Below are 23,100 nucleotides of genomic sequence, written 5' to 3' on the forward strand. Positions count from 1 at the left end.
TATTGGCAGATTAAATGGCAGCACAGTGAGACGGCTTAAGCAGGGTCACTACTGTAGCTCTGAAATGTTTTTTGTGGATCAGTTTATTGTTTCCTGTGTGCAGTGTTGGGGAGTTACAAATTAAATGCAGCAATGCCACTAACTTAACTATATTCATCAATAGCATAAAAGTAGTAAAACTGTAGCTATAAAAGTTCACCTATTTAAGTTCCTGTGCAGTATTTTAATTATTATTGTAACACCCAATTATGATATTACTGGATGATTATGCACTTTTTTAATATATATATATATATATATATATATATATATATATATATATATATATATATATATACATATTTTGTTCAATGCCATTATATATGTACATATACACTGTAATATATTTAAATTTGGTATATTTGTGTGTGTGGGGAGTTGTGTTGGGGTTGGAGGTTTACCCATTCTTGTCATGGATCTTGTTGATTTCATTTATCTGTATCATAAGTTGTTTCTCCAGCTTGTTGGTGGATAGTGAATTCTCCAGCAGCTGAATTTCCAACCTTGAAGTCTGATTTAAAACCTAAAAACAATAACATTCCAATAAAAATACAGTAATCCTTCCGCAAAAACACAGACCTTAAAATCATTAAGTAAGTTAATACTAACTGAGCGGTACCTCAGGAGAAGTCATAAACATATATAAACTATACCGCAGTACCATACGGTAGCACTTAGGAACAGTTATTCTCAACCTCAACCTCTTATTTGACAAATCAGCAAAACACAACTGTGCTGTATCCCTCCGTGTCTCATTAAAACACACAAGTCATAAAAAGATTCAGCAACAAAAACATTAGCATGATACTTAAAAAGAGATTTTAAGTCTAATGCCGCACTAATGTTTTTCTTGGCTGTATTTGAGGCGTATTAAAGGGATACACTGAAAAAAAAAAAAAGATTGTTCGCTTAATGGAGCATGAAATGGATCCTGGGAAGAACATACCTGTGTCTCGACATCGGTTAGCTTGCGCGTCTGCTCAGCTGTTTGGGAGAGAAGACTGGTGCCCATCTCTAACATGGCCGCCGTGTGGTTATGAACGGCACTCTGTTGTAACTGCACCATTTCGGTCTTCATATTGTCTTTGACGTAGTTCTCAATCTGTGGTGACAAGCAGAAAGACCATTTTAGAAAACATACACCAAAATGTGGACATTTAACCCATGTCTACGAATTCCTTAACAAAAATATGTTCTAAGAACACTTTGCTAACGTTACCAGTAAGTGGCAAACATGATTGAAATGCTACTTTCGAATGTTTCCTGATCGCCCTTAAACAGTACAGTAGTAACAATTGACAAACATTAGTTCCATGAATGATATCCTAACATTTTTTGGGAACATTTTTAAAAACTATATAACTTTGAACGAAAATTCCATTAACATGGAAACATTCAAAAGTAGCATTTCAATCATTTTACGTTAACCACCAAAAAAACATAAATGATGATATGACGATGTATTTCTGATGATCTTAATCATCTCAATCTTTCCATTGTTATACATGTTGAAATTTAATTTGAGTATTAGATGCTGGTGATTGTTTATTCATTAAACTATCTATTAAACTGTTTAATTGTATAATTGTAATAAATATGTTGTCCTGTGTAATTCATGTTCTAGTAATGGGTACATTATGTACAGTAATGTTTTGATGGAGGTGAAGAGTTTGGGTTGTGAACAAATGGACATTGTCCAGTATTTAAATACAATATGTGAGATATTGGATATTGGCTAATGAATGATGTTGGATATTGGCTAATGAATGATGATGTCAATATAATTAATGATTTAAAAAGTGGGTGGAGGGATTGAAATACTCACACACTGAAGAAGGCCTCGAATCAAAACAATTGTGTTTTTATCCTATTGGTTCATGTAAAATAAACCCTATAAATAAGTCTATGGAGAGTGTGGATCATGGTCCTTTACAAAGAAATGTATCACAAATCAAATTTTTTTCACTGAATTTAAGATTTTCAGATTTAAATGACATTTAAAACTAAAGTTTAAAAAAAGGATCAAGCTCAGATGACATCTGAAGCTTGACACAATCGTCACTCCAGTGGCTGTAAAATCCATTCAGAGGTAAAACACACTTAACTTGACAATTCCAACAGTCCTAAAGACACTTTAACACCAAGAGCACATGGAGAGTTTGACAAACTTTTTAAGAGGCCAATAAAATGAAAGGAGACACCATTTGAGCACAAGGACAATGGGGTAATCAAACCCCTCACAGTTATGACTCCCTTAAAAAAAAAAAAAGACACAGTAACTCATTAAAGAAAGGATATTTGCATGTTGGCAACATTTTAGAGGAATTTCTTATCTAAGCTTCTTCATGATGACCTGGAGCAACTTAAACAGAGCAGTAACACAAACTCTCGAAGAGTCAGTCTTATAGGTGGAAGCAGATGTAGGTCGTTTGTTCAGAGAGGAAGAGATGTAGATATCTAGCTACAGGAGACGCTTAGGTTTATCATGAAGGCTTTCATTCTAATCTTCTAGCTGGAGAGATGACAAGACCAGAACAAGCTTTAGAAACACAAAGACTACTTCTGTTGATTAAACCTCAAGAGATGACCACTGACACTGAGGTCTTTAGAAATGATTAGAAATTACATCTGGGCTCATTACTTACCTTTTTCTTTTCTTTTCTTTTTTTCGCAGTATCATTTGATTTTGTATAAAATTGTACATGACCATTTTAATCTCGTGTAAATTATCGAATACTTACTGAGAATTATTATTTTAAATTGCTTATAATTAAATAACATGATTAAATGTAATAAAAAATGTATTGTGTTATTGTGTATTTTAATTAAAACATTTAAATTTAACAATGTCATTAAATAATTAGTATTTTTAATTTAATAATGTATTGAGTATATCAAAAGATTTCTATATACAAATCTAAAGTTAAATGTTATCGGTCATTGCAATTGTCTGCTTACTATCAGAAAAAAAGTCAGTTCATCCCTATACAGAACTACCTGATCTGTGCTTCATTACAGTTTTCACATATATTTTTGTTGCAAATGTTGTTTGGCCTTCAAAATATCCGGTAAAAGAGTGGCACGATAACGTACATCGTCACTACGACACACCCTTTATGGCATTGGTTCTGGCTTTTGTACACACAGAGATCGTTCCAGCACTGATCCCGGCAATGTTACTACTGTAGGTCCCTTGGACGTGTTTGCGTTCACACAGAAGGCAATCCGGCAAAGATCCGGCAATTTTCCGGGACCAACATGTAGTGTGAAAGGGGCTCAAGTGAAATCTATAGACCTGATTTGTGACAGAAAATATCTGGCTGCAAGACACTTCAGCCAATCGACAGTGACAACAGAGTCGCCCACTCCATTTTTTCCATTATTTCAGCGGGCCGCGTTGCTCCACTTATTACATCATGAATGATCTCTAGTGAATACATTGAAGAGAGCAGACCTACAGGGAGCCAAATTTAAACAGGACTCCATGACTTTCTGAACCCTTTGTCCTGTTCAATTGCAGTTCAAGGACCTGATTGTCACCATGCTGTGGTTTTATGGGTTTCAACGGCATTTCAATGAACAGTCTTAGCATATTTATTGCTGCTTTAGTCATTCCATGAAGTTTGCTTCATTTCCTATATAGTTCAAATCAAGGAGTGTTGTTCAGTAACAAAGAGCCAAACTCGGCACGCACTACAAGCCTAACGAATCACTTGGCACAGCAACGCACGGTTGTTTAGAATATGGAAGTTGTGGTTGAATAAGATAAATCGGCTGTAATTTCGAAGTTTGGAGCACTCCAGCTTTTGACTTATGAAGTTAGGATCGAGATATGAAGTCACCGCGATATAGATGTTGAAAAACAAGAAAGGAGAAACCAAATGAAAGGGTGTGGAAAACTACAGTATCTCTTCACTTGCCAACATAAAAAATGGCATCCGTACGCCAAACAGCTGGGAACACACAGTCAGAAACATAAAATTCAACCTGTTACTGCTTTAGCCACTAGCAGCCTGTCATGTAGAATTAAGACTACACACTGATTTTCCTTCTTGGCAGTGATTATAAAGCCGATGCTGTTGTTTGGATTACTACAGTACGTAATAGGTGATTGTGAAGCAAGTTATACAGATACAAGTGTCTCTTTACAGTAAACAGTCAAAGCTTGATGGAACTGATTGGAAGGAATACAGAAGACCTATAACACTGCAGGCATTAGACACGTCTTTAGCTGCAACTCGATCAGTAGTTTTGCCGAGACATTTGAACTTTGTCTCTGAAATGACATTAAGCTTCGCAATCTGGCTCTGTGTCTTTCATTAAGCTCTCTCTATGGATAAAGTGTTTGACTCGAATCCAGTTTAAGAGGCAACGGAGGTTTGAACTCTGAGACAATGTTGGCTGAAGCTTTGAGTGCGAGTTAAGTCACCTTCAGAAGGGTGTGGATGCTATTCTGGTGGCCTGGAGAAACATTAGCCCAGAGATCTGTTGCTTTGACTTTCTGAGGGAATTTCGCTTGTGTCATGCACTAAACTGGCGGGTGTGTAAATCGAACAAAGGAAGGATAATCAAGATTACACAAACAGAAACGTTGTGTAAAAATATCAGAGGAAGCCGTAAAGGGCTTTAGTGGGTGTATGGTTATTTCCCACTTCCATTCACAAATAAACGTGCAAAGGGTAGCAAAGACAACAGATGAGGTATAGAAAGAGAAATATCTTTCTCTTTTTTTTCAACTGGCTTGAGTCATTTAAAAGCATACTAGTGATGGTAATGACAAATAAAATAAAATGTAATGATGAAAGTGAACGTATGTTGAGCTAAAGATAAATAACAAAAGAAAATCACTGAGACAGAGACATGAGAAATGTCACCTGCACTTTGTCTCAAAGGCACATTCACACATGCAGGAGTTCGATAGAACAGAGCGCGATCAAGTGTAGGACCCCGTCGAACCCGTTGCACCTGGGGGATTGGCTTACATCTCACAGCTGCCCACCAGCAGAGGGTCATGCCAAATGAGTCAAGGTCAGCCATATCAGCACTCAAAAATCTGACCCGAGAGCAGTCACGTCTATATCGATATCACTATGCCGTTTAAAGCCAGCAAAGTTTACCGCTTGACTTGCAGATTGATTGTGTTTATTTGCAAAGTGCACTGATGTGAGAAGGTGAACGGGGCTGCTCTACTGAGTGATGTTCAAGAGGCCCAAATTTAAAAGGTTGAAAAGTCCCATTGCAGCCAGGATCCTGTTAGACTTTTATTTTGTTATTCCATTTGAAGTCGTGGCTCTGACAAGAAGAATAAAATAGACTTTTAATAACAACACTGAAGGACAAATGATAATGATTCATTTAATTGTAGTTCGCAGTTTCAATAGTAAGAATTGATCAATTACAAGAAAGATCAATTCAATCAGACAAGAAAAAAATAGTTAAGTTTATCTGTTATGGTGCACAGTTTTCCCCCTTTTTTCTGGAAAAAAAATTATTTAAAAAAATCACTTAAGGTAATAATGAAAGAAATCTAAAAAACTAGAAAAAATATATATATTTCGACTACCAATCTAACAGTCGAATATTCGGAAGGTGTTATTGATTATGCCATTTTGACAATGGGGGAGCTCAAATGTCTGATTTCAGATAGAACTACCGGTTTTCTCCCAATAAGTTAATATAAAATTAATATTTTAAAGTGTGTGTATAAATCCAATTACCCTTATAGATTTATGTTTCACTTTCTATGATCTGTGACCGACAGAGGAGCAACTTGGGGGCAGGGATTTAAAACTTTAACAAGACTCAAACTGACACAGGCAGAGACTGGATTTTTTTCGAACAGGTAGGGTGATTTCAAAGCATTTCAGCTGGTGTATATACTGTATATCGTGGATATATTATTTACCAGATATAAGATGCATTTGGATTTGATTCAAGCACTTCATTGTAGTACTACGGTGATATCTCTTCAGCACATAGCGTGAGCAGGTCAAACTACAATGCAGAATATTAATAACAATGACTGGGACTGTTACATACATACTATTATAATGAGAAGACTATTATACTAAAATGCTATGAATTTTTTTAGTTTAGCTGCCGTGTTTCTGCACATTGTTTCATGAAGAACGCGTCCACAACAGGAGTTTGCATTCAGAGTCTTGCAATTTGTTCATGTGCATTCTGCCCTTTTTGCAAACAGCCTATAAGTCTTAATATTAAAGCTGCAGTAGGTAACTTTTGTAAAAATATATTTTTTTACATATTTGATAAACCTGTCATTATGTCCTGACTTTGGAAATAAGACAGACTATGAATATGAGACAGATAATCTGTGAAAAAAATCAAGCTCCTCTGGCTCCTCCCAGTCCATTTGCAGTTACGGACCACTCCCGGTAAGAAATCAACCAATTAGAGCTGCGGTCCGTAACTTTGTTTGTGCTCAAAATGTAGAAAAATGTATATAATAAGCGAGTTCACCATGAATCCATTTTCCAAACCGTGTTTTTAGCTTGTCCTGACTAGGGTGCACCTATAATAAGTGTTTATATTCGGACTATTTTAGATTGCTTCGGGGATACCACGGCGGAGTAACCCAGTACCTTTGTGATTCTTCATAGACATAAACAGAGAGAAGTACTTCCGGCTACGATGATCTTCCTCAAGACGCAACAGTTCTGTTTATTAACCGCTAGTGGGTCAAAAGTTTTAACTACCGCAGTTTTAACTTTATGTTGTATAAATAACGAAGCGTATTCTATATGAATTTATGAGTTGAATCTCATTGATTTAAAAACTTGCTATCAAATATGTCACTCTACTGATCAGAGCTTCAGCGCACACAGCTCAAAACAGAAATGCAGAACATTAACTGCTTACATTTTAGGCTAACATTATAATGAGAGCACTATTGTAAAAAAAACAAAACAAACAACAAACAAACAAACACTTTGTTAACTGTTATGGTTTCGCCGAAGTTAAGTGTTCGCTATTTGTTCAACAAAACATAAAACATTATTTACCCCATTTATATCTTTAAGGTGTTCATTACGCATTTTCCCTGCGTGTTAACATCAGTTATTATGTTAGTCGAATGTCTGGCTTGACTTTTGTATCTTGCCCCGCCCCCAAACATATGATTAGACTCAGTTGAATGGTAAATGGTAAATGGACTGCATTTATATAGCGCTTTCAACAGACCACATGGCCATCCAAAGCGCTTTACAATTTGCCTCACATTCACCCATTCACACACACATTCACACACCGACGGCGGTGTCTGCCATACAAGGTGTCATCCAGCTCGTCGGAATATCACCAAGATTCGAAAATTCCGATTCGACTATGAAAATCCTTGGTCGCGGACACGCCATATATATAAATACAGGAATCACAATTTAAGTCCTTCAGAATAAAGGAAACAATCCTTCCCAGAATCATAAAAATACACATGGAGGTGACAAAGGGGTTTTAGTGAGCCATAACACCCGACTTGCTTAAAGAGCCACTAAATCACCCTTCTGTGTGCTGAAGAAAATCACCCAACAGAACAGAATATCTCTCTAACTGCTAGTTTGACACAGGAGTGTAAACGTTTAGGGGTCTGTGAATTACAGGTCGGGTCACATGGTGAACACTGAGGTCAGTGATAACGACTACGGCTGGTGCAGAGACGCCAACCTCTGCCTCTCTTACTGCTGTAGTGGTGCAGTCAGCCCTGATTCTGTCCAACATGCTTTATGAGAGTTTATGAGAGTTCAAAGCAATGTTAAAAGTCTGTTAAAGCTAAAACAATCTGCTTAAATAAACAATCAACTACAATGATCTTTTATAAACCATACTGGACAAATAGTTCTATGTTTGATCAATTCTATCCTCAAGTAATATCTTGCAGGACAATTCATTTTTTAGATAAATGTATCTTTGAAATTTGAAGTTTTTTTCTTCTTCTTTTGTTTTTCATTACATTACCAACAGAGGGGGTTAAGGATATACATCAACAATATAATTTATTCCTGTGATGGCACAGCTGAATTATTGGCATCATACTCCAGTCTTCAGTGTCACATGATCCTTCAGAAATCAGTGCTCAAGTATAAAAAGTATAAAAGTAAAGATTGTTATATAAGACAAAGTTTTTGAAAAGCTAGAATTTACCCTGTGACTATGTACTGTATATAGACAGTTTGTGCTCTTGGACACGACTTTCATCACATCATGCAACATGTTTTCTTCACCAAACCACACAGGTTTTGTTTTGCGGAGGGTCTATATGATCTTGTGTAGCAACAAGTTATATAATGCAGTTGAGTGTTAGAAATATATTGTGTTGTAATAGCTAAAGCTGGGCACACAGTTAACCTTTACAACCTCAATCCCCAGGGCTAAGTTTACAGACGTTCACTCAATCACAAGCACCCCTTCAAGGAACTCTCTCTCTCTTTCTCCCACACACACACAGACAAACTCAAGCAAACCATGTGAAACATTCACAGATAAATATATAGCCTGTTCTCTCTCACAATGTGAAAACCACATTGTTTTTCCTTGCAATTCGATAAGATTTTTTAAAGCTCAAAGAGTCAGAAGACACCTACTGTAAATATTGAGATACTGTACACTACTGTCCAAATTTAGATGTTTCTTTTTCTTGAAATAGAAAGTTTTTTTATTCGACAAGGATTACAAAAGTGACAGTTAAAGGGTTAGTTCACCCAAAAAGTAAAAATATGTCATTAATGACTGAATGAAAGAAGACAATGCTAAATAAAGTCGTCGTTTTTGCTATTCTTGGAGCAAAATGTATTTTTGATGCTTCAATATATTCTAACTGACCCTCTGATGTCACATGGACTACTTTGATGATGTTTTTCTTAACTTTCTGGACATGGACAATATACCGTACACACAGTTTCAATGGAGGGACAGAAAGCTTTTGGACTAAATCTAAAATATCTTAATCTGTGTTCCAAAGATAAACGGAGGTCTCACGGGTTTGGAACGACATGAGGGTGAGTTATTAATGACATAATTTTACTTTTTGGATGAACTTACCCTTTAAGACTTTTACAATGTTACTAAATATTCCTGTTTCAAACAAAAGTCGATTCATCAAATACTCCTGGAAAAATATCCAAATATCAAATATATCAACTGAACAGAACAGAACATTTGTTGTCTTTTTCAAGTATGACAGGCTTGTCCCAAATCACATTCACTGTATGGAAAAGCAGTCTGAACATTCTTTAAAACTTTTATTCACGAATTGCAACAACATCAATCCTTTAATATGGAGCTGTGCATATGGACAGTTTGCATAGCTGGGAATGATTCTAAGCTTGATTCATCATTGGAAAGTTTAACCACCATCAACCAATGAGAAGAATCCAATCAATTTGTCACAGATGCCAAATGGATCTATTTTCAACTGTAATCATTTCACTAAATTATATTTATCTGCATTCTGCAAAGGCTACAGTTTATATACGCAATGTAAATCTAAACCATCCATCTCCCAAACAATTGAAAGCAGTGCACGGGTGCCATGGCACAGTCAGCCATGTTGTAACTTGAGTTTGTCAGCGGCAGTAAAACATTACATTTTGAGAACTGGCATATTCCCAGCTGGAGTTGTTCCCTATTACAAATCCCTGAGATATTTGGGGTATATTTGGGTCCCTTGTCGCAGAGCTCCAGCTTGATATTTCAATTCCAATAAAAAAGCTCTCATTTTAATGCGTGATTGTGGAAATCTTTGATTGTTACGTAAGTAGGCTACTAATTCCTGTGTCAGATGTGGTTTGAAACTTTAGATAGAAATCTAAAACATAATATGGTTGTTTTAAAACAATGCAAAGGTTTTATTAAGTCTGTGGAGGGTATTGAACTGCAAAATATTTAAATAAAATCCAACAAGAAGTACAGTAAATGCATATGCCAAATGGATGCAGAGAAACGCAATATCCATACAAAATCAACACTGGTCAAAGCAGCCATCACAATCTAAACATATTGCTTAAAAAAATAGAGAAAAAGAAAAGAGAAAAATACCATTCAAACTTTACAGAAACAAAGGTTTAAGAAAATATAACTACTTATCTCTGTGTCTTAACACACCTTTTTCTACCTTATATAAACACACACACACACACATAAATATATATATATATATAAATCCACAAATGTCTCACAATATTAGCAGTGATCACAGAAGATGAGTTCATCCAGCGCTAATTAATTAAAATGGATTGATACATTTAAAATGGCATTGCTTACCAAAACACAGCATGAACAAACAAAGATGCCAAGAGGGCTAGTAACTCTATCTGCACACAATCATTGCCAACTGATGTTCTGTAGTGAGGATAGATCTCCAACTAGCACATAGACTCAACTTTAAACACTGACGCCACTCATAAATCCATAATATCTTAATCACTGATCAACTTTTGGAAAGCATGAGGCCTGTGCTCTTTCAACTCATTAATTTTCATCTGTCCAAACACCAAAGGCAATTGTAATTGATACTTTCTGTTCTATAAATACCACAAACACAGAACAAGAGCCCATCTGATGAGAGCGCTGATGTGGTGCACCAAACCCAATAAAGCAGAGAAGGCACTTGAGGTGAATGAAAGCAAAAAAGAATTAATTTTTGATATCCTGTCTTAAAAACATGAAGTTACATGTGGGACAGAAAGAAGATGGAAAGGCTGTTTGCTTTGACTCAGTGAGAGATGAGAAGACAGCTTCCAAAAGAAATGTTTGCTTTTGTCTTTCTTGATTTTGGTAGTGTGAAGAGGACATGTGCTTGTTATTATTATCAATAAACTGTAAATGGATGTTCAGTGTCTGTCTAGACAAGCTATAGAGGGCTTATTTCATCTGTATGAAGTGATTAGACTCCAACTAGAGTCCAATATTCTATAGATGCTGCACAAACACAAAAAGATGTTCAAGGGGTTGATTTTTATCATATAATACATATTATTATTTTGATTATAAGAATAAGACAATTTACTTTATCTTCTTTATTTTTGTTAACTTTGTCCCAGACTTCCAATTCTAAATGAAAAATGTATTATATATTAAATGTATGAACATATTTACTGTGATGTGATATGATGTGTGCATATAAATAACATAGTTATGTATATATAATACATTAGTAAAATTTTATTAGATTTCTAATTACATTTAATATATAAAATTAAAACTGAGAGTAATTAAAAAGTAACTTTCAGTTACTGCCTTAGATTTTTAAATATAATATTTGTAAATATTAAACTGGCTGTTCAAGTCATGTAAAATTAAATTATATTAAACTAACCTTTAAAATGGCAAAATCTTATGCAATTAAAAAAAATTAAGTTAAAATTGGTTAAATTAATTTGATGGAAAAACACATTGCCATGACTTAATCTTGATTTGTTTTTGTTTTTTTTGTTTTTTTTGTTTTTTTTTTAGATATTGCTCCTAGGCCATTTAAATAAACTAGTGACTGTCAGAAAAGTTTTGAAAGGAGTCAAAAGTTCATATAGTTAAAGAAACACCCTCAAAGGTCCACAAGTGTAAACTCTGATCACCCTGCAACAGCTTTCAAAAAAAAAAAAAAAAAAAATTATCCATATCAGTTTGCAGATACACAAACTGTAAAGGGAACGCCATATAGCATTAACTGGATTTATGTTCACTCTGCATTTCTCATGTGAAATCACGTTGACAGTGGAGAAATATTTTCCAAATGAGATTGTGTATGCTGTATATTTGCTCAAATGCTCAAATTACAAGACCCCACTCATATCTCTTTTGCCTAAGTTGGTTTTTCAAATTACTGTGATTTCCTGGAATTGCCCTGATTAATTATGTGCTTCTGGACATATGGTAGAGGAAACGTCAGCATTTACTCAACCCTTGAACAAAAAAACCCTGAAGGAAACAACAAACAAACCATACTGGAAACCAGTGATTTGCCCTATAGAGCAGACCTCAGATTTCCAAAAATGAGAACTGATCATGGGAACTTCTTTGCCATGATAGATCACACAAGGAATGGGACCTCTTATTGGCCTGGTAATCCCCTTGGAAACGTTCTACCCAGTAAGGAATCACACAGGGACACTGAGGAACATTATCTCAAAAATGTTTGGAGAGAGGTCTATTCCAGAATCTATTTTGAGGAGAACCTTCCTAAAGAATCATTTCCTTTCAAGGATATCCATGCCTATATAAAATTCAGAATTTGATGCAAAGACCTCATTAATAACCGGGGAAGGCTTTTGGGACAATATTATGTTAATCGCAGTTACAATGATGTCGTTTAACTATATGAAGGAATTACAACTGCAATCTCTCATACTGCATGGCCCATTTGCACATAGTCTGAACACTTCTCAGTCAGAACAACGGTTTCTCACATCAAAACTTGGCCATGGGGCACTGATTGCCTTATTCCAAACAGTGGGCAAGGGTGAGGCATGCATCACTGTTGCCATGGCGCATCTGCTCTGGGCCTTAAAAAAAAAAAAGACATCTCCAAAGTACACCACATATCTGTCCCAGTGGGGAATTGCACAGACAGCTAGTGCAGAACTCAAAACAGCAAGCTAGCAGTGTTGTGTACAATGTGGATGACTGGCGCTTTATCTGCCTTGTTGAGCTTGGCATGATGTATTTGACCTATAACAGATGTGTTTGCTGTGGAAATACTGTATGTATGTGCTCACTGCAACTTATCACACGGCAAACCAGGAAAATACAGCATTTTAACGCAATGTACTGCCAGCTCTATGAGGCTTTATATGGCTGCCAAGGTTTTTGGGCAAATGAGAAAAAAGACATGCTGAACTCGGCTGTCTGCTTGAAATTCCAAACATGACCAAGCTGATCACAAAAAAACCAAACAGACAGTCCCCTGCTGTCTGAGTTATCTGAGTATGGACATATATCCATATCTGAGTAAATCACACAGAAACAACATGCTGGAATTTATTTTAAGCAGAAAGGATAATTCTCATGACAAATTTTTTTATTAAGTGTAGTGTAGTTAATTAAGTGGAGTGTAACCATTTAAATTCCTATATTTTATATTTTGTATCTAAAGTATATAAATACTGTACATAATTTTTCTAGATATAAAAATACATGCAGGAAAAAAAAACCCATAAAATATGTAATGATGCCTTTAAAATATACCAATAAAAATACTACTTTCCCCTTCTGCTCTGGGTGTGTGTTCACGGTGTGTGTGTTCGCTGCTGTGTGTGTGCACTTTGAATGGGTTAAATGCACAGCATGAATTCTGAGTATGGGTCACCATACTTGGCTGTATGTCACTTCACTTTTCCCCAGGACTTTCTCTCTTTTTTTGTGTCTCAAGGCATCAGTCTGTTTTTTTTTATTGCAATGGTCTGATGATTTATTATTTTTCTCTGTAAAAGTGCATAAAACCGTGCATGCATATACATTGCAAACACAGAAAGAAAGAAGTCAGCCCAGAGATGACAGGCTCTAACATCCCTTCTGAGCTCTATATGGGCAGCCCGGCACAGACGGGGATTTGCTGCCTTACTTGTGGCATTGTGTTGTCTCACTATTCAACGCTGTATAATTTAGAGGCCCCTTTTGTGTCTGTGCAAGTTGTTCTGTGGCCAAGCAGAGGGAGGGAAGAGTGGAGAAAAAAGGAACACAAACATAGAGTGTCAGGAGGAAAGTGTGAGGGAGTAGACTTTTACATTGGTAGACAAGACCATAAATAACTTGTACAAGAGAAAATGATTAAACCAGGTCTATCCACGCAAGCCTGGATGCTCTTAAACAGCTATTAGTGTGGCTCTGTGCATGCACCTCTCAGATGAGCACAGGAACAGATCTGGAAACAATACACGGGTGTCAAAACACTGCCACGCAGAAGATCAGTCTTATAGACGCAAGCCAGAGATCCGTTCACACACACTCTTCACTCAGTAATGCACTCACATCATGCATTCTCGCAGCATTTTAAGAGGAGTGTGGAACAAGATAGCTTCCTGCCAAAGCCTGATGGTTGACATCTATGCTTTTAATATTCCTTTATCTCCACTGCGCTTTAAGCATTACATTATGTTGAATTACAGACCTCATGAAATGGTTTGATTAGCGCAGTGTTGAATTTGAGATACAGACGTTTGCTGCAGCAGTGTAAGGAAAAACTGTTTAGAAACCTTTGCAATTCCGATTGGTGCAGAAATCGCCACTAATATAACTTTCGCCCCTAGAGGCGGTTAAAATCAAGACCTTTCCTGTGCAGTTAATACTTTAAAGTGCCTCCAACACAAGGTTAATTGAATGTAAATTACACACATTTACTACTTATTGAAGCTGGAGCCGTTTTCCACCTCTGATGGCACAGTGTTGAACGATCTTTGACCTTTTACTTTTTACCACTCGTTCAGGTTGCTTTCAGATTGATGAGAGTGTAGGAGGAGGTGAGAGGCTTTTATCGCCGTCTTTAGCAATTATACACAGCCCTTCCTGACAGCCACACCCCTGGTACAAGATGGAATGTGAGAAGCCTGGACGAGGGCCCAGACAAGGCAAACATGATGCTGGTCAGGGTTCAGATGAACCCCAGAGGGGCGCAGGAGCGGGGGGATGTGAGGGGCTGCGGGTGTCACATCGTTTGTGGCCGAAAACTGCTAAACCACAACACAGACATAATATCCAACCACATGCCACTTTAGGTATGAAGCACGCGATTGTTTCTTGTGCCTGCGTTAAAACTTAAGAAAACAGTTATTGAAAATCAGGACATGACGACAAAGTATCTTCTAATGGAAAACGGCTGCAAACATGCTGCTACTCTGCAAAGGTATATTTCATAGGATTAGTTCAAATAAAGATGAACAATCTGTTATCAGTTAATCACCTTCCTGTCATTACAAACCAGTATGACTTTCTTTCTTCTATGGAACACAAAAAGAGAAATGTAAAGAATTCTGCTGGTTGCTTTTTGCATGCAAACGCACTGAATGGGGAGCGAAGCTTTCAAGTTTCAAAAAGAACACATGCGACATTGACGCATCATAAAATGGTACATACAGTATGATTTACGCTCTATATTTCATTTATGAATTGGACCAATTCAATCTTCAAGTTCAGCTCACTGAGTTAATGATTCAGTAACAGATGTTAACAGCTCACTGGAACAAACATGGCAGGTTTATTGTCGAATTATAGCTTAAATTTCAGTCTTTTTCTCACACAATGCTTTCATATGACATCAGAACACTAGGATTACAGTAAAAAAGTCATATGAACCACGTTTTTATAAAACTTTACTTTTAAGCTTGAAAGTATGTTCCCATGGGGACTAACTGCATGTAAAAGAACTACTAGTTCAATTCTCCATCACACAGCCTTAGAATATAAGTAATTAATAACAGAATTTCAGTTTTGGGTGAACTATCCATTTAAAACCCCCAAAGGTTTGAAGACGAGTATTCTGCAAATATCTTTCACCATCACTTCTGAGCCTATGTTTCCAACAGGTCTGTAACTGTATGTTAAGTTTAAAGACCAATTATGCTTTTTAATGGAGATCATAATGTAAGATTGGCGTCAGTTAACTTAATATTCACTTAACCCTCATTGTGCAGATCATAAAAAAATATTTACGAAAAGAAAACTGATAAAACAAACTACTCCCTGAGATCTGGCAGGGATGCGTCTAGTAAGAAGCAAGACCTGTGGCTCGGATACAGCTCAAGTGTTACAAAAACCTTATTGTGAGAATGATAAGAGAAAACATCATTCATCCAAATACTCTGTCCCACACAATTACACACACACATTTTTTGGTTTCCTGTTCTTTCTTGACTCAGTCCTCTTTCCTTTTCCCATAGGGAGGGTTACATTATTGCTCATTACTTATCTGCCTCTCTTTGTTCAACAATTTTGCAGTTTGGCCCAAGAGTCATCCATAGCACTCTTTAATCCACTGATCCTATGTTTTGAATTGATTTCATGGAAAAGTTGATGTATTTAAACAATAGATAAGCTGAAATATTGGTCTTGAGACCTCAGGCTAACTGGGACCAATGAAGACATTCATAGTCATTCCTAATTCAATGGGACCCATCTCAGAAGTAGCACATAATGGGTCATGCAGGAAATCCCATTTTACAAGACCTTCTCTTCTCTCCTTCGGGGGTTATCAGCGTCACGCAGTTCCAGTTTTAATGAACGGGAGAACAGAAGTGGTAATATATAGATATTCTTTATATAAATGTGTATTTAGTCAAGCTCAGAAATTATCATCTGCTTTGAAGATCATGTACAATTGTAATTATTCAAACTCTTAAATTAAATTTCTAAACTTGTTTAGGAGCCAACCCGAAAATCATGACTGAACAAGTAATATGCAAAAACATTTGACAATCTCTAAAAATCAATGGCACGCTGGCACGTTTCAAAAGTTATTAATAACATTAGATGTCAAATACTAAAAAGAGGAATAAAAAACTTTAATAGAAAATGAAATAAAAGTAGAACCGGACCCACTTTATATTAAATGGCCTTAACTACTATGTACTTACATTTTAATTAATAATTTAGTACAATGTACTTATTGTGTACATACATGTTTTTACATTGTACTTATATTTTAAAAAAACGACATGTAATTACATCTGTATTAAATTTTTGTAATTACATTTAAAATTACACTGTTGACCCATACTTTACACCTTAACCCACCCTTAAACTAACCCATACCTCCAACCCTCTCCCTAACCTTACCCCTATCCCACCTCAATAGCAGCAAAAGTGTTTTACAATACAATATGAACATAATAAGTACATTGTACTTATTTTTTTTATGTAAGTACATAGTAGTTAAGGCCACCTAATATATAGTGGGACCGTAGAACCTCTGTTAATAAGGTTAAAAAAGAAGCCATCACATGCAGTGGGAAAAGAAAAAGCTCATTTAAAAAAAAAAAAAAAAGTGTAATCTTGTCCTAAACAATTTAAACAAAAATTGCCATATTTTAATTGAGGAAAAAAAATCAAATAAAGGGATATTTTTAATGCAAACAATAACACCATTTACCAAAGACAATACTCCAGGGCAACACTAATGCCAAGAGATATAACAAAACATTCCCGTTTTATTCAGGACACATTAACTTTTAACCTGAGACCATTTTTGGAAAACCAAAAGCCCAAAACACCTAATGTAAATAAAATGGCAATTAAATTCACATTAATCCTGAAGTGAGTGTGCACCAGAGGACAATTTATTAAAGTCACAGATGGAAATTTGACCTCATAAATACATTAACCGGCCTACAATGATGTGGCAGAGAGTTAGGACCATTTACAAAATTAGGAAGACAATAAGTGGCCAATACATTTGGGTTTAGGGTAAACATTTCGGGGGGTTTTCTCTGCCCTTTTTCAAACAGACATGGCTGAGTTATCCTAACGACCCAGATGAAATACAGCTGGGGTAAAATACGCTGAAAAAGCAAAATAAAATATCAAGAAATTTATATGTTTTTAAATTGCTAGGAAAAAAATAACATGTTCAGTGCATGCTATTTTTCAAGTTTTCATTTTTTAAAGAAATGGTGACAGCAGTGTATCGTTTTTCATATTCATTCATATTCACTAGTATTACATTTGGAGCAGTAACATCTCTCTGTGGTGCTCAGATAAACGTGGCAACTTTCTGGTGCGTGTAAAAGTTATGAAACAGGAAGGAAGAGCTTTTTAGTCGCTTAAGTGAACGTTTACTCCGCTTCACCCAGCTTGTTGCTCTTGGCTGCTTCCATCAGCAAAATAAACTCTGATACAAAGGAAGTCACCCCTAAAATAGCTCAGTCCTGCTTTGGCTTTTTAGACATGCTGTGTGGCCGAGTGAGGGTCCACAGTCTTCATGAATACCATCAGTGAAGGAAACCCTCTTGAGCACTAGGATTAACCTTTCCGTTTCACTCTAGGCACCAATATCCATACTGAGGGTCGAGCAGAACAATGGGAATTTCACAGGGCCAGGGTTCGAATGTGTGCTTTTAAATCTAAAGTGCTACTTGGCAAGACGCACTATCCTCAGAAACATGAGCTCGGAAAACGTTTTCTTTGAACACCGGGTGTGAAGATCTATCACTATCACAGCACATGTGACACGGCAGAAGCTTGAGCTTTGTCCAAAATGGACCTTAGGCCCTACTGACAGACTGAATTCCATCTGCTTTAGAGACGATCAGACTCTAAGACATTTATAGTCTCTGATAGAACATTTATGTAACATTAATGCTTAAGGAAATAGTTCACCCAAAATGACAATTTTGTTGTTGTTTTAAAATTATATCCTCAAAGTAAAAAAAAGAAAAGAAAAGAAACATTTCTCATCATTATAAATGTTGAAACCAGTCGTGTTGCTTAACATTATTATGCATCCTGTGGTACATATTTTTTGATGAACAGAAAATGTTCAAAAGAGGAGCATTTATTTGAAATAAGAAACTTGTGTTACATTATAAATGTCTCACTGTTCATAAATCTAATGCATCTTTGCTGAATAAAATAATTAATTTATTTTAAAAAATGGATCCATTTCACTTTGATTATATGAAAACAAACAGTCAGGACATTGTGTTCCGCCAAAAATAAAATTAAGTCATGGGATTGGAACGACATGAGGTTTAGTAAATGATGAACTATCAACTTAAAATTGTGATTAGATATCCAAGGAACTGGATAATACCTTTCTTTGCCCTACTCTCATGTTTAAAAGCATCCCTTCATTGAACATCTGATAGTTTAAGCATTTGAGATTAGCAGAGGATAGCTAGCTACATCCTCAAGTGGTCTGTTTCCTGAAACAAATGATAAAAGATCACAGTCAATCCACAAAAGTCTCCCTCTTTGGACCATTCCTGCTTCTGGGATAATCCTTGGACAAACAGAAGCCACCTTTGACTGGACAAGAATGTCATCGGGATACTCTCTTCTCCCAGCACAGCAGAATTCCACAGTGAACGTATATCGACCCCACACAGACCCCTCCGCACCTCCAACATCAGACTAGTCACTATCTGCAGTCGTTCATCAGCCTACAGCTTGAGTGGTATTAAGAATTACTCCACAGTCACAGTCACTTGATTAAGACAGATGGACCAATGCAGGACACTTCATCTGCCTTCACATGAAATATGTTAACTGCATCCTCATGTGCCTATGCCTCATAGCTCATTCTACTAAAAAAATCTTTCTTGCACTATCCATCCTGTTACATTTCAAATACAGAAAATATGATTTAATTCCTTAGGTAGAGCTACTGAACAAGATAACCTTTCTCTGTCAAGATCTATTAACATCGCCTTATCGGAGAAAGGTACAGTATGTTTTTTTTTCCTACTTAAAGTCTCAGTGAGGATGAAAAGTGACATTACTAATGCTAGCAGATGTGCTTGCACTCCTTTCACTATATTTTATGATAAGCCACTTCCTCACTGGTGTAGAATTCAGACTGCAGGAACGGCCAAATTGCTTTTTTATGAACTCTGACATACTGAAATGTAGTATGTCTTTTGATATCGTGCTTGTCCTGGTAAAAGGCTTTTATTTTTCCTTCTTTCATTCTTTTGTTTTTAACCATTGCACCACAATATTATTTCAGCCGACTCTCTAAAATAGAGCCAAGCGAGATTTCGTTTTCCTTTTTAAAAAAGGATCTTACAAGTGTCTGTAAATACTATTCTGTAGCTGTTTTATATCCTTCAGTATAATTAAGTTGGACGGCGTTGCAAAATGAAGAAAAGAATAGAAAGAGAAAAGCAAGTGGAATTTGACTGTTTGGAAGGAACCCTTTAGATCAACAGAATGATGTTCATGCTGCAGCCATGAATTTTACTTAAAAGCATCACGTTAGATTCTTTTTAAAAAACGGACAGGGGCCACCCATTCCATTATTACGTAACACTGAGTCATTACATCTTATTTTTCCACTTAAATAGGATTGCACATCATTTCGTTGTACTTTATGTATAATGACAATAAAGATTCTGATTCTGATTTAATTGAACAAAAATTGAGCATGAAACAGGTTACAAATGGTTTAACATTTAGTGTACACGTACACTATACTCGAGAAAATAAAAAGAAGGAAAGAGAAACTTGAGTTTGAGATATCTAAATGACATTGTTAAGGACAATTAATTTCAAACTCTTCATGTAATCCATCATATATGTTAAAAGTTCAGGTTTTGTTTTATGAAAATAAACAGATTCAAATAATTAATCTCAGACTACTGCCAAGACTACTACCAAGATCACAGTACTGATAAATAAGAGTGTGTTTTAAATAATTATGGTTTGTTTGTCCAATGAAAGTGACAAAGTCAATGTTAGAATGAGTTATCCATGCCAAGAACCCTTTGGTTGTTTCTGTAGGTGTTTCTGTTTGAGAAGCAATTACCATTAACTACTTAGTGACTGACCGGTCTGGTACAATCATTATAACTGAACTATAATAATTATAGTGAAATAAAAATGTAATTATGTAGAAATCTAAAAGATCAAGCACTTTTCTTTTATACAGGAGCAAATAAAATTGCTACACAAATGCATGCACCTATCAAAACAAATGGCATTATATTTTTAAATAAATATCTATATACAGTGAAGTCCAAATGTCTGAGACCACTAATGGAAAATGCTTCTATTTCTTTTTAAATCATTAAAATATATTACAATAATTAAATTAAACAAATGCCAACTTTTAAGGTTGTTCTCAGATTTTTTGGGGAAATTTAGTAAATATGTTTTAATCCATAACAAACGAATATTTAATAAAAAAATATATTTTAATCTGCTGCATAAATGTAATTTCAGTCAACTTTGTCAAGTTTACAAAAAACAACAAAATCTCAGTCATTTAGGGCGGATTGTACAGGGACTGGGAACAAGCCGATGCTTTTAGAAACCATTAGAAAGCCATGCTGCTATCTGCCAGGACAGTTAAAGCTTAACTTATAATAGAAGCATAGATCCTCCTCGCTCTTCCTTCAAGCTCTCCCGGGGGTCTGCTCTGACTTCCTGTCATTAAAGAGACAGCGCGCCCGACTACCATCTGGGTGACTGACAACCCGCCATCAACACAATGTGTGGAGTCCACCTGAACATCTGCAAAATCAGCCAGACGCTACTCGAGCGAGACTCCCCTTCCAGGCGGTTACGTCGTGCAATGCGAGCAGACAGCGGCAGAACAGAGCGATTTATGTTGATGTAAATCACGTTTCTGACAGCTAAAGTGGCCAACGTGATGCTTTTAATAAGACAGGTCTGTTATTGTAAAGCTTGTACTCTGCCTCGTTGCAAAACTCATAGTGCAGTGACCATAAAACACATCCTTACAATCTGGCATCTGAACATCGGCCAAGAATGCAGTTAAGAAAAAAACATCTGAGATGCTTCACTGTTGTCTAAACAGTTTTAGATGACAACCGAACAGTCGAAGTGCTCAGCGTCAAGAACGGTGCTGATCCCTGTCAGCTTTCGACTCGTAAACAGTTCTGACATGCATATCCTTAGTTTTCACACACCAAACTTTGCATTTCAGACTTTAAAGACACTTATCTTTCGTCTCTGCTGCTCTACTGAAGAACAGCTGTTCATTCACTCCTCTCAGCTTACGCAAGCTACAACTACTACCATAATTGTGTATGCAGAAATTGCGATAATTGTGCGATCCTCCGTTGTGCAGGTTAATAGAACTCACCTTTTGCAACCACTGCGTATAGTTCTCCATGACGTGCTCCAGCTGCTGGATCTTTTGGTTGGAGAAGTCTGCTTCAGGTTGAGGTGCGTCCCGCTGAAGTGCATTGGCATTGTACGGCGTACCCGCTTTAAAGTCTCGACAAGCGCCTCCATCACCCTCCGGAAGGATAAAAGTGTAGCTACACTGTCCGTGTTGGATCCGGTGATATCTCCGACCGCTGCTGCTATTAGCTTTCGCTGTGGAGCTTCTGAGTCCTTCTTCTGCTCCTCTTCTTTGCTCAGCCCCTCCGCAGTCTGCTACCACCAGCAGCACTACCAGGGACAAGCAGCGGCACAAGAACCAACCCCACCACATGGCAGGAGCTGGAGAGGAGGGTGAGGTCGCAAATATCAAAGTTCGTCTCAGGGTGCCCTAGGTTCCTTCAGTCCAAAGTCAGGTGGAATTAGTATGAGCAGAGATGTACGGATGGCCTGGGGCATGTGGTGATCACGTCCGGACTGGACCGTTGCCTGGAACTCATTATTGATCCTGTCACTGGCTCTCAAGACACTTCCTGTCTTTATATCAAGTTGGGGAAAAACTGAAGCCTTGAGAAACTGTTGCTAGAAGTGCATGTGAAATGCAGCTGTGCAGTTATGAAGAAAGCAAGACAGCGTCCATGAAGATGTAGTCTGGAGTGTTGTCAGACCTCCCCTGGCGCTCTCTCTCTCTCTCTCTCTCTCTCTCTCTCTCTCTCTCTCTCTCTCTATGTTTCCTCTGTGTGTGACCGTGCGACTGAATGACTTTGCTCTGGGCTTCTAGCATGCTCTGAGCCTGCCCCTCACAGTGACTGGAGAGGAATGTGTGTGCGTACGTGTGTGTTTGTGTGTGTGCGTGTGTGTGAGAGAGAGAGTGAAAAGGAAAGTGGAGCATAGCGGGACCCCAGCAAAGAGGATGTTCTCAGTGCTTGAGGATCATTTTACAAGCTTTCTGACCCTATGTTTGTGTAGTAGCCCTACCTCCAGTACACTGAACCTTCAGTAACATACACACGGACACATCCACCTGATGAACTTTGACTATATATAGAGTTTCTCATTGAGTTATTCTAATGTCTTTCCTTACTTATCCTTCTTCATGTTGTGGAACACGAGAAGACTCCATGTTGGACTCTGCCTTATACATGACCATTGCTGTTAAAACACTTGATTTTCATATAAATATGTAAAATATCATATCTCATATAAAACTAATATATTGCTTCAGAGGATTTGGAATACAGTGCACAGGTCTCATGGACAGGTTGTTGTCATACTTTT

General features: G+C 36.9%; 1 protein-coding gene across 1 annotated transcript in view; it reads right to left on the minus strand.

Annotated features, from left to right (window-relative positions):
- Window positions 1-22,638, minus strand: part of angpt1 (angiopoietin 1) — a 51,818-nt gene extending 29,180 nt beyond the window's left edge. The window contains exons 1-3 of the mRNA XM_052584995.1: window positions 21,803-22,638; window positions 986-1,141; window positions 441-562 (exon numbers count right to left, since the gene is read on the minus strand). Of these exons, the coding sequence (XP_052440955.1) occupies window positions 441-562; window positions 986-1,141; window positions 21,803-22,156 (632 nt within the window). The 5' untranslated portion in view covers window positions 22,157-22,638. The remainder of the gene's footprint in view (window positions 1-440; window positions 563-985; window positions 1,142-21,802) is intronic.
- Between the last annotated feature and the right edge of the window lie 462 nt (window positions 22,639-23,100).

The sequence above is a fragment of the Carassius gibelio genome, chromosome B19 (assembly GCF_023724105.1).
Source record: "Carassius gibelio isolate Cgi1373 ecotype wild population from Czech Republic chromosome B19, carGib1.2-hapl.c, whole genome shotgun sequence".
Taxonomy (NCBI): domain Eukaryota; kingdom Metazoa; phylum Chordata; class Actinopteri; order Cypriniformes; family Cyprinidae; genus Carassius; species Carassius gibelio.